The sequence below is a fragment of the Etheostoma spectabile genome, chromosome 8, assembly GCF_008692095.1.
Source record: "Etheostoma spectabile isolate EspeVRDwgs_2016 chromosome 8, UIUC_Espe_1.0, whole genome shotgun sequence".
Taxonomy (NCBI): Eukaryota; Metazoa; Chordata; class Actinopteri; order Perciformes; family Percidae; genus Etheostoma; species Etheostoma spectabile.
In genome coordinates, this window is record NC_045740.1 from 13,716,778 (window position 1) to 13,730,022 (window position 13,245).

Below are 13,245 nucleotides of genomic sequence, written 5' to 3' on the forward strand. Positions count from 1 at the left end.
CTCACTACACTTTTTTTTGAAAGATCTATTTGAGAATGGGTTCAATCCTCTAGGAAAGACATTTAATACAGAAATACTTTAATTAGACTTCGAGAAAATTGTCAATTTGTAACATGATCATTTAATTGGTTGGGTATAATTCAAAGTATCAAACCATTCACAATTATATACATTTTCAAGGATGAACATGTCAATTTAGATCATGTCCGTAGCTAAATACTGGTTCTGTTATTAAGCAAAGATTGTTATATAAATTAGGCAAGAAAAACGTTTAACATTTTTTAAAATATAATCTACATAATTTATAAAATAAAGTCAAGTAGAAGTTAAGAAAATCCTTTTTAAATAGGATTTTCAAATCCTCTCAGCTTAGACACGACTGTATGCACTGTGAATATAACTGCCAGCAGCAGTATATGGTAAGATGTTACTCATACTGCTGATAACAGCACTCACCATCTGAATTAATCAGAATCTCTTCCCCTTTGTACTGCACTTACTGTGACATTTGTGTAACTGTAAAGAGCTGGGTGGAAATTGTCAACAGGAAAAGACATGAAAGTTTCTGGCAGGATTGTAAATTTTGGCGACGTGTGCCAACACATCCTCTGTGAACAAACTCCAAAAATCATTGCCTCAGGTTATCATATCTGGGCTATATGAAGTAGTTTACAATATCTTGGGAAGAGAGGCAACCTGATTTTCTTTTTCCTTTTGTTGCCATGTTTTTGGTGGGAATAGTTTTGAAGTAACATTGTTTGTGGCTTTAACTGAAAGTGCAAATAAGTAATAGTACTTAAAAGGCAGCTGAGGTAGTAGTTGTAATTTTAAAGGAACTGTCCACCAAAAGACATTGTAATTTTAACTAACTAGCAGTGTGGCTCTACATATCGCAATGTCTTTTTGTCAGTTTACCACTTTGGTCCAGACTAAAATATCTCAACAGCTATTGAATGGATTGCCATGGCATTTATGGTCTACAGAGGATAAAGCGTGTAAGCTTTGGTGATCCCCTGACTTTTCCTCGAGACTACCATGAGGTTTACATTCCTGGTTATGAGAGAATTGTCAAACAACTATTTGACGGGTTGCCATTAAGTTTGGTTCAGACAGAAGGCTGACCAGTACAAGATTTTGTGTTCGACCCTTAGAATCAGAGGAGGCCTCTTTTTTTAAACATCAGTTTAAATGTCCAATAATCACCAAGTAATTTACAATTTTTTAAAAAGAAAAGTTATCTTCACTAGAACAGCATGCACTGCAGCTAAAAGCCGTATTGTCTTTGTGCCACTGCTCACTTTTTCTACACTGGAAAAAACATCTTGTTTTCTCCTGTTCTTGCTCTTGCTCGATGGTATCACTATTGCTCTACCACCTACACGGAACATCAGCAGGTGAAAATAACACGCTCACCATTCTTTTGTGGGGGATTGTTATAACTCATTCTGGGAAACATAGGACATCACTGACTAAAGTAGTGGAGGGTGCACAATGCAGCGGAAGGAAACTTAGTATACCACAATTACAATATCTGGTAACTCCTGGAAAGCATCAAACATCACAGACTGATCTGAACAGTAACTATAGTAGATACCAGTATTTAGTAGTAGCAGGTTCTTGGTTATTTGCCTTTTGGTGAGATTTCAGCTCTAACTAAAGGGGGGAAATGATATAGGTTATAACAGTGTTGATGTACTTTGTGATCAGTCAGATTTAAGGTAGTAGAATTTTCCTTTGGATGATGCTACAGAAAACATTATGAGCGATGCAGAATTTGAGAAAAAGGTGTTAGACAATTGCATTTTATCGAGTACAATCGGATGTTTTTTCTTTTACATTCAGTCACCTCTAAACCGTGAGGCATGTCAAAGAGCATAGTCAAGCATGTGGTTAATGTGAGAATCCAGCTATTAGTCAGCACCAGTGATCACTTTCCAGGAACTGTGCACACATGTCAGAGCATGCTCAGTCTCCCACACATATATGTGTGCACACACACACACACACACACACACACACACACACACACGTTAAACTTTGGTTACTTAAGGCCTCTCTGATCTCTATGAAAACCCTGTCACATGCCTTCTAAGGAAGGAGATTTGTGTTTCTCCTGCACCACTTGAACACCTGTCAGACACATGATGTTTAGCCTACGTGGTAACACTGCTGGCATTAGTGTGAAATATACTAAGTTGCATATTAATTTGCAGCCAGGGGCACATAGGGCTGTAGCAAGGATTCTCAAAAACTGAGGTAGAATCCAAAGATAAACCCCCACTAGCCAGCAAATTCTTTTTTTAATATTTAAATAGTAATGAACAATGATTCAAATTTAACCACTTTCATGTCTGTAGTATATATAAGCAACAGCCAGCGGCCAGTACAGCAGCAAAAAAGACTGAAGACACCTACCAGTACCTCTAAAGCTCACAAAATAACATTTTATTAACATATTTTGTATGTTTTTTCTGTACGAAACCCAAAGTGTAACATGTAAAACAAGCAATGTTTTCCTTTTTTCTAAATAGTGAACTTTAGTGGTGCTGGTAGGCAGATTATTTTTTTACTCAGACAGAGCCAGGCTACCTGTTCCCCCTGTTTCCAGTTTAAGCTAAGCTAACCAGCTGCAGACTGTAGCTTCATTAATGTGCAGACATGAGAGTTGTATTGATCTTCTCATCTAACTCTTGGCAAGAAAGCAGATACGCATACTTCCCAAAATGTCTGCCTATACCTTGGAGAGTTCAGTTATATTTTCTGTAAATGTTATGTCCCTAAATGCTGTTTCAAGCTTTCTTCACACTGCCAATACAATTCTGTGTGGAGTAATGTTGAATTTGTTTATTACATTTTAACTTAACTTTAGATTGTTTTTGTCAAACAAACAAATTTAAACATTTTCTATCTGCATTCCTCTTAAAATCTCCAAATTCTCAGACCCAGTACTGAGGACGTGGCCTCCTTAACCTCAGTGGTAGGTATATGATCCTGACTCCACAATGTTTTGCTCATTTGTGATTCTTATAAAACCCCATGGAATGTGATTTTCATGCAGCTTTAGCATAAATATTAGTTACTTTAGACTTGTAATGTGAGGCCTAGAGTGATTCTTGTTGAACTAGAGGCATTCACACACTATAGATTACACATAATCTTGGAGTAAACTAATTTGGTTAGATTATGAATTTGTAGATCTCCCTCTCCAGCTTTTACTAACCCCAATGAGTCAAATCAGGTCTTCATCTCTTGCATGTTCAATGCATTCAAATACTTTTTTGACATAACGTGGGCCGGACAAAAGCTTTACCAATCACATTTTCACAAATGACACGATGTCAGCTAGTTTGACAGGAAGTCTATCGTTGCCCACTCCCTTTTCCCTTTAGTTTTCAAGCCAGACTTTCTCACGCCTTATTATTTACAGTTCGCCTATTGTAGGATCTTGTTTTTTTTATGGAAGGAAAATATAAACAGCATGTGAATGTACCTTTCAACCTTCAAACTTTCAACCTTTTCTTACAAAAACACTTTAAGTCAGATTAATGAATTCCCTAACTGTCTCCAAAGGCTTTTCCATCTTTAACTACAGGTATAACAAGATGTCTATGATGTAAAGGTTAACACAGCATTGATGATTACTTTTACAACCTCATTACAAACACATCAAGGGTTTAAATTAAAGGCCACCAATAGCCTTGCAGGAAATGCAGTCTCCTGGTTGAACTTTAGCCAACTTCCCTGATGAAATATATGAGCAATATAATATTTCTATGGAGACCTGCAATGTGTCTGTGGGTCATATTACAGTGACTTTATCATACAGTTGGGTATTTTCTGTTTCCTATGATGTCATGCCATTCCTGTAATGTGTACTGGATAATAATGTAGCCTGGGGGATGCATGAGTCGAGAGTTTCACTAATTAAATTGCTATTCTTGCAACCAACTATTGCAAATGGGCCTTCTCCTATATTAGTTATTTCCTCTGACTTCATTTCATGCATTAGTAATGTGCAGTGATAGGTTGGAGAGTGGTTTTCTAATTTAGACTTAACGTTAATGCATAGATGTGCACAAAAACAGTAGGCTATAGCCTAATCTTAAATATAGACCACAATGGCCGATGAGCAAAAGGCCATATCAAAGATCCCTTCCTGACATGTTTTCAGACATATGTATTTGTCTAATATGTTTTCCCCACACAAACAAATTATTCAGAGCATGATGCCCAGGCACTCTCCCTCGTTGAAAAGTGTAGAATCTGTGACTAGGAAAATATTGTTCAGTTAGACTAGCTAGCTAGCTAACTGACAGGAAGTTCACGTTACTGCTCTCAGCAAATAAATAAGCCAACCCCATAAATGGCGAACTCTTGTTTTAAACTTCGGGTTTATTACATTATTAAACAAATAACATTAAATGTTACATTTTAAAAGTGCTTGTTGATTTAATTTGCCTTTGAATAGAGCCAGGCTAACGTTAGGTTAGCGGTTTCCTGTCTTCATGCTAGGCTACTGTGGCTAGCTTCATGTTTTAACCCTCGTCAACGTGAACGGACAAATATTTGTGGAGTTGTATCAAAGCCTCAGACGTTTCCTTAAGGGTAAGACTTAACTCTACACATAATGTTATTACAATGTTACATATTTCGAGACTAGTGAGTCACTGGTGACGGTCATTATTATCCAGGCAGATGAGTGGAAGGACTTTATATTATTGTAACGTTACAAAGGGTCCGTTATTTTTGTTTATGCGTATAGCATCCTGTATTTCAGAGTCCTCCTCGTGCCTCCTCCAGCTTCAAACTGACACTCAAAATGGTGATTCTTCTGTTGCTTTCCTATTTTTATGAATGAAGGCGGAGGTCGTGAGCTTTTGTCATTTTATGGTCTTAACCACCAGGGGGTAGAGCAACATGCAAAAGAAAGCCTCCAATCGCTCTCACCGTTCAGGGCTGTGTGTGCGTGTCTCCCTCACAACATAAAAGCGACGTTCAGTGCTAAAAACTTGCAATTCATGGCATGGAGGAGTCAGCGAGCAGCTGCAGCCCTCTGAGCTGTGTTGAGCAGCAGATCATGGTCTGAACCCAGTTATTATCGAGCCGAAACAAAGCCTCGTCTAGTTGCTCGAGTATTATTTCCTCTTCCCTGTCCTCTTTTTCTCCTCCTCGGTGAAATCTGATACAACATCAGCGGGTTTTCTATCTAGTTTGGGTGGCAGATTCAGGCTACTTGGCCTGCGTGTCTCGCAGCCAAATAGTATCAAGAGAAAAGAAACATTCAGCTCATACTGAAGCGATTCAGATGCCATCAACTTTGAGCGAGAGGGACAACCCCTAAACCTCGTTTTTACACGAGGGACAGAGACACGGTACATCTCCGTCATCTTCCACTTCATGAAAAGGACGGGTCTCGGTAAAAGGTGATCAGAGAACTGACGGGGACCATGGCAGCTACTTTATCGGCGGAGGAAGAACAGGTAGGCCTTAATAGTCGTTATGCTTACACGTCTTGCTCTCTGTGTTTCGTCGCCCTAAATGTTCCAACCTCGGCCCTACCTGGAGGTATATTGGCCCCGAGCGCACCGCAGCGAGCGGAGATGGCAGTGCGCAATGAATTTGTTGCGAAATGGTCCTGAATGCGGAGCGGAAATAATGGATCGATTTCTGGCGCTTTATTGCTCTCGTTGCATCACTGTCAGTTCCTCTCCAGCGGCTAAGCTTAAGTGTTGCGAAACAGGCCAAGCTTGCCTTTATCAGCCTTTACAGATGTAAAATAGGCTATTCACTCCGGGTCTTAAAAGTTGGTTATTCGTGGGCACAGACCGTGATATAACACCGGGAACGAGTTCGGGGGAGAGTTGGAAACGCTCTCTGGTTTAACGTTTGGCTCATTCAAAAATGTAGACAGTAGAAACTTCGTAAATACTCTCATGCTGGTAATTTGGCTTTGAAAAACCGAGTAAACTGGCACATATTCACATATTGAATCCAATTTCAATGATAGGAAACGCATTTTCTCTAATTTGGTTGTTCTTATCAAAGCAAAAGAGTTTATAATGTGAGATGTTTAAATAGGCTATGCACCCCATAAAAAGATGTGACCTCCGTTTTGACAAGTTTCCCTTTTGTTTACATGCCTGAATATAAATGTTAAAAACTTAGTGGCTAAAATAATAAAACCTTTTGTAATATAGATTTTATACAGTTTCGTCAAGTCATCATCACTTGGCTTTATGTTTGAAGTTGTATGTGTTTAAAATTGGTTTCACTGTCCAAAGTTAGTTAAATTAGTTTTTTTTTTTTGGCCTTTTCTGAAAATTACTCACTTTATTACTTCATTGTTAGAACTGTTGCAGATGAACAGATTTCTGTTGATTGAATAATTGAATAATCATTTCAGCTCTAGGTGTATGTAGGTTACCAATATTATGCTTCATGGATTCATGCCCTGAAGGCTCGATTTACTTTTGTCCTAAACAAAATCTGAATCTTTCCAGCGAAACGTAAATTACTAAACTAATATGTATTAGTATACTCTAAATATGCACAGTAGCAGGTTTATAGTTTTATAGTATATATTAAAGTAATGCAATCTAATAAAACAGTCATGCAATAAATCCATACCCTCATGAAGCAGGGCTCAGTGTTTTGGGCAAGTGGAAAAAAATTAAATTAGCTCAAAGTTAGTTTTTATTGCCCCTATACAAATTGCTTTTATTGTAAAAAACTATTTAAAAAAAAAAATTCTTACGAATGTTTGAAAATATGTCAAAAGTGTAACAACACGTAGACATCATAAAATTGTCAAACTTAAAAAACATCTAAAGCGTTGAAATAAAACACGTAAAATAGCCATCAATGTAAAAAAAGGTGAAAAAAGTCAAAAACATTGAAACCATCAAAAGCTTAAAAAGATGTTGAAGCAAGCGCCAAAAGCTTCAAGCACCAACTCAATTCTTGATTGGTCAAAGGCACATTTAATGTAAATCATCCGACAAGCATTCTCCGACGCAAGACAACAAAAACATCATTTCTGATATGATAATGGGTTGTTATATTCACTTGCCCCGAGCCATGGGGCAACCCTTATTGTTGAACACTAGCGAAAGATATAGTTGTTGTAGTCTATATCCTTCGCGTTTCACTTCCGGGATTGCTCCAGGGCTGCAGGAAATTTATGTATTTTCTGTTTTAATTCCGCTTTCTTTGTGTTGGAATTTCAAATTTTGTGGATTTATGAGGACTGTGGTCAGCTGCTCCTACAATATCTTCAGGGTCAATTGACACAGCTAGCTAGACTATCTGTCCAGTCTGAGTTTTGTCTCTTGCACGACTGGTTTGCAGGGGCTCTGTGTGGAGTGTAGCAAGACCCATGACGATTGTGACTGGTTTAAAGAAATGGCAATAAACCTGAGCACGTTTTTCTCCCATCCCTGAATGCTGTGTGGTGCAGCCAGACCCTCCAACGCGCTTTGGAGGAAGGTCTGGCAAAGCGAGACTATAGTTGTTGTAGCTTTTCATGTTGATTAGACTTTATGGTCAGTATGTAGGCGGTTTATTTGCATTGTGTAATACAGAGAGGTGTCTCTAATATATCAGTGAGGGTAAACCTTAAAGTTGAATCAACACCTCTCTGAAACCGTTTCTACTAAACTGAACATTATAACCTTCTTGAAGGTTGGGTTTATTGCATGACTGTTGTATCAGGCTGTATAGGATTTTAAGTTAGGTGTAGGCCTACCTAATAAACTGGCAACTGAATGTAAATTGTGGCATTTATCTTAGTTTGTAGTTTACATTTGACCAGTCAAAGCTAAAGTGGCCTAACTGGTACCAACCATAAGAAATCCAACATGAGCAAATAGACTAGGTACTGTTTTTGTAAAATTTTAATTTTGCTGTTAAATAACACTTACTATGGGGGAATAATAATCAGTGCAGTATCTAGGTTTTGGATGTATGTATGAGTTATTCCAGTCTTCGTCTTTGGTCATGCGCGTGCCTTCTCTTCCCGCTGACTCCTCATCATCTGGCCAGAAGAAAGCCTTATCTGGCTACTCCATTTCCTGTGTGAGCCAGGGCCCCCGCTAGGGTACCGGACGCCCTCATTACATCCACAGCCGTGTGTGTGTGTGTGTGTGTGTGTGTGTGTGTGTGTGTGTGTGTGTGTGTGTTGTGTGTGTGTGTTAGGGGACTCTCCTTCGGGTCCCTTTTCGACCGGCGCTCTTCTGCACGTCTTGTCCTAGCTCCAGCGTGGAGCACTGTGACGGTTTGTTTGTGTTTGTATAGGTGAGCGTGTGAGGCGCCAGTGCAGATTGCGCGCAGTACAGTTGTAGAGGGAGCCGCAGGACCACTGAGAAGCAGGCAGAGAAAGAGGCTATTGGGTCAGAAGCGGATCGGAGGATATGAGCGAATACGAGAGTGAAACTTTGGTTTGGTGGTGTTTTTGTTGGTGTGGGTGTGTGTGTGACACTGTGGCTCTCTCGGGAGCATACACGAGTGTAGTGTGGAACTTCATTCTAAAGGCAGCTGTTAAAAGCATTTCTACAGGACTCGGGGGAAGGGGGAGTTTATGAGTTACAGAGTGTGTGTGTTTGTGTGTGTGCGTGTGCGTGCGCGTGCTCTCCCAGGAAGCAGTGGAGTGGAGAAATTGGGGAATAGGGAGAGAGTGACGTCATTGACTTCCTGTTTTGGTATTGACTCGTGCCAAATTGCACTCACTGAGGTGAAGCGAAGCTGCTTGGCACTAGCAGTCATACATTTGTAAATAGATTAGCATTGCATCTGTAATCAGCCATACATCCTTTTTTATTTTTTTTAAAGAATATGCAGTAGTTCTGTCCAATCAGTGTGTAATCATGACACTGCAGTAACCTCCTACAACTTTCCATAACCCTTCAATAAAGTGTATTTCTGCTGAGACATTAATACAGTCATGTACAATATAACTCCTTCTGTCTGGATTGTGAATACCGTGGACAGTTTGTCAATACTTAGACCTTAATGACAAATTCCCGTAACAATGGATCATGATGGAAGTAAAACAATTTTTAAAATCCATTTGTCTGCCAGTAAGCCAGCATGTACAATATTATTGCCCTGGCACTGACACATTTAATTAAAAACTAAAAATGTGCACCGTCAGGGTCTATAGAGTTGTATTAGTGGTTGGAAAAATGGATACAGGCTATCACAGGATAGGTAGTTTTGAAAAAATTATCAATCGTCTGGAAATTCAAGAAACATATATTATTTATTTTTAAAGAATATTTTTGGGGCATTTGAGGGCTTTTTCCTCAGGACAGATGAAGACATTCAGCAAAGGGCCGCAGGTCGGAGTCAAACCCGCAGCCGCTGCATCTATAGGTATGCCTGCTCGACCAACTGAGCTAACTCGGCCACAAGAAACTGTTTCTAAAGACTATTTGACAAATCATGTAGTTCTGACTCGATTAGTCAAACATGCTACAAATTCACTGGTTCCAGCATGACAAATATGAATAAATGCTGTTTTTTTTGTAGTATTTTGTGATCGGTTACTGAATATCTTTGGGTTTCATACTATTGGTCAGACAAAACAAGCAATCAGCAGAGTTTAAATGAGTAAATAAAAGTGGTTTCTGACACGGCCCTCGTCTCTCTGTGGCAGCAATTGTTTTCTGATGTCATAGTTTTCTGGGTCAGGGTCTCCAACCTATTTGGACCCATGGACTTGTTTGTAGGGCCGGTTGGCAAAGAACCAGCTCATTCACTCACTAACTCACAGCACAGCATGTTCCTAACGTAGTGAACCTAATCAATTAGTTATCGACAGTCATTGTCAACACCACCAATGAACAACCCCGGACAGCAAGCTGGATTATGTAATGTCAGCTGTTTATTGTTCAAATGTTTCCTTCAGCATTTGAGAACAACAAATGAAGACAGCTGAACAAGTAAAGATTCAGAATATAAAGACTTGTGATTACATACAGACCAATTCTGTACTTCTCCAAACCGACTTCTCAGTCAGTTTAAAAATGTATGTCAGGCAGTTTAAGCCAGAATTAAGTGTTTCAAGAACTTTGTGGAAAACATACCTCGCCATATCAGAACTGGAGCAAGTCAAGCAAATATTTACGCATCTTTCAGGAATTGAATAGGTCACTCTTCCGCAGTGAGTCTTCCAATGCAGTCTGGTGTGCTATCATGAAAACAAACTGGTTCTTCCTCAAATTCCACTCTGGCGGATATGGCCCTAGTGCAGAAAAACCAAACAAGACTGGCTTCTCCAGGAATAGAGGGTCACTGCCTGGAGTTGGTAGGCTCTCCTTAAAAGGCTAAGAGAGAGAGAGAGAGAGAGAGAGCAGCTGTCAGACCATTGAAATCTTGGAAACCAGAGTGTACTGTACCTGACAGCAATCTGACAGGAAGTTGTCTTTGGCCTGAAGGATTAACGCTTCACAGTGCAACAACAGAGCGCAGGCGGCCCACATTTGATGGAATTCATGTTAAAGGACAGTACCAAGAAATGTGATTATTCATCTTGTGAAGTAATAATAATAATAATAAATAAAAAATAATAATAAAGTATGGAAACCAAAACTTTTTTTAGAAGAATAAAACCTTAACATTTCACCAACTCCATTCTCTTAAGTAGCTCCAGATTTAATGTATTGTTGACATCATATTACTCATACTGCATTTTTTGCAGTAGGTTATTTTACAGAATTTTCCCTTGTTAGTCTTTTTCAATTTGCCCTGTTTACCAAGTTGTCAGAACTTGATTTTTGCCCCATTCAGCTTGACGCAACCTGAATAAAGCACACTTTTAGGGGACCGAAGATATGTCAGAAAGTCAGCCACCGTCGTCAATTGTCTGAAGCCCAGAGTCGTCATCTCCTTTGTGATTTCCACCAGATCAATTGCAACAAATTGTACGCCCACTAAACTCCCTAGATATTGTAAAAAACAAGAGTGGGGACACCTAATGACCTAAAGAAAATTTAATAAAAGGGAGAGACGGTATACAATGCATTTTGTGGAACGTGTCTTTACTTCTTGGTCGTCTTCTGTGAATGGAGCTGGCTAAGCTGCAGGACGGACGTTAAACACTTATATAATAACATGCGGACGCATGTTCAAAGATGGTTCCTGGCAAGGGATGTGAATGCCTTCCTTAATCTTTTTCTGGCCATCCACTGGCTCCTGGTCAATGACTTTGACCCTTTCCCAGTCGATGCTCTGACTGGTTTTAGTCTGGCGTTCACAGACAGATGGCGTCACACGACATGGGAAAAAACTTTTCTACTTTCCCAAAATTTAAAATCAAGATGGTATAGTAAGAAGTAGACCAAAAAGCACAAATTATTGGTAGAGTTTTCTCTTTGGAACTTTAATGGTAATGCACCCAGTTTTCCCTGTAACATATGTCATTGTAGGCTCATAATGTGTAGCTCATAGTTGAGAGGTCTGAAACATAGACAATTTAGGTTTTAATTGTCAATATGTTATGCCAATATTGCAGAATCTTCTCGGATAATAATCAGATATCCATTCTCTACTTTACTGAAAAGCTCCGGACACAGAATAACACCCCTCCCCATGTGAATCGGATAGGAAACGACCTCAGCCCTGTCAGGTGCAATCATCCCTCATCCCTTGCATGTTAAAGCATCTGAACAGAGCAAAAGCTGCAGGCCCTCCTCTCTGTGAAAGCACTGGCTTTCCTGAGGAGAGACAGTGGCATCCTGTCTCGAGGCTCAGCGCTCGTCAGTGAACGTTTTGTATTACTAAAGAGCTGTGGACTCCCAGAACTTGACTTCCTGTCTCCCATGCATGCCCCACCGCTGCTGTGCCTCAAGAGAAGTGGGACCCTGTGTTTAAAGTGTGAGCTTTCATTGCCTCCTGTGTCGCCTTTTGACGATTCACTGGGTGCTGACTCGCTAACTCTGCGGGTGCTGAGGGTGGTGGGGGTGGGATCCTTAGGGAGTGTATAATAAGAGTAGAGCAGAGGGGAGGACAGGAAGCCCCTGAAAGACTGCTGGCTAAATGCATAAGTTATTTGTAAGATGGGTGGAAGGCCTTTTATGGTAAACACATTTTCCAAATTACAAGTTCAGTGTATGAAATAAATTGTCTATGATTGTTTTAAAAAAAAAAAAGAACAAATAACCACATTTTGTAAGCTAGCAAACCTTTTATCTAAGTACCATTAGCACATTTTTGGCCACTGCAGTCAGCTGTTTTCACTGTTCACCATACGCTACCTTCCCAGCACTAAATGCAGACGGACACAGTTAGTGACTAGCTGGTGAACATGACATTTAGTGGCTAAAGAGCCAGATTTGGTGAGTTGGTGGAGACCCAAAAAGAGCTAAAAGACTAGTGAATATTGGACTTATATTTCAAAATGAATTCTAGTGTCTGCTGGATGTGCAACTGTTTGCTAACACTATTTTATCAACTTACAAGGCAAATAAGGTCAGTTTTGTTTCCACTGGCCCCAAGTGGCCAAAAAAGTAGGTTTTATAAACACTACATTTGATTTTGTGAATACCTGAAGTAAGCTTCAAAACGTATATATGTAAATCTCACTAACAATTACTATGAAACTAAATTAGTACAGACCAAACATTCAGTTGTCTCACTAAGTTTTTAATTTAATATGGGAGCCTAAATAATCCCACATAATCACCAGTAATCCACAATGTCGCAATTTTTAAGCTTTTTTCCGCTTTGCTCTTATAGTGTTCTTTCTTGTGGCTGCAGCCAGATTTCACACAAAACAAATGTGCATCTACATCCTAAAACATGTTAGATGCACATGTGCAAGCTTTACTGTCATCAAGTTTAATGGCCAATAAATCATCTTCTTACTGGAGAAGAAATACTACCACAAAACCCTTTTAATTTCATTGCCATTAGTGTCATCCTTTCACCAAACATTTGTTATCAATGAAGAACTACTTGTATTTGTTGATATCTCAGCACTCAACAACTACACATGACTGGCTCTACTGCCATGTACTATTAAATTAAAACAATATTTATGTTGCCCTGTCACTATTGCAGCTTCATGTGAAGATCAGCAAGATTCCAGCTTCTTCTTCTCTTTTGCACTCCCTTTTTAAAACTATGTGAACATTAACTCTAAATTGGAAGAGCTTTTTTTTTGTACTTTCCTGTTTATCTAAATATTACCATTTACATGTGTCACTCCTCAGTTTTGCTTGTTCTTTTTAGCTAAACCATGGACTTTTT

The 13,245-nt window shown here is 39.4% G+C and overlaps 1 protein-coding gene across 1 annotated transcript in view; it reads left to right on the forward strand.

The window, feature by feature from the left end:
• Positions 1-5,447: 5,447 nt before the first annotated feature.
• ptpn9a (protein tyrosine phosphatase non-receptor type 9a) overlaps positions 5,448-13,245 on the forward strand; it is a 22,438-nt gene continuing 14,640 nt past the window's right edge. The window contains exon 1 of the mRNA XM_032524261.1: positions 5,448-5,480. Within this exon, the coding sequence (XP_032380152.1) occupies positions 5,448-5,480 (33 nt within the window). The remainder of the gene's footprint in view (positions 5,481-13,245) is intronic.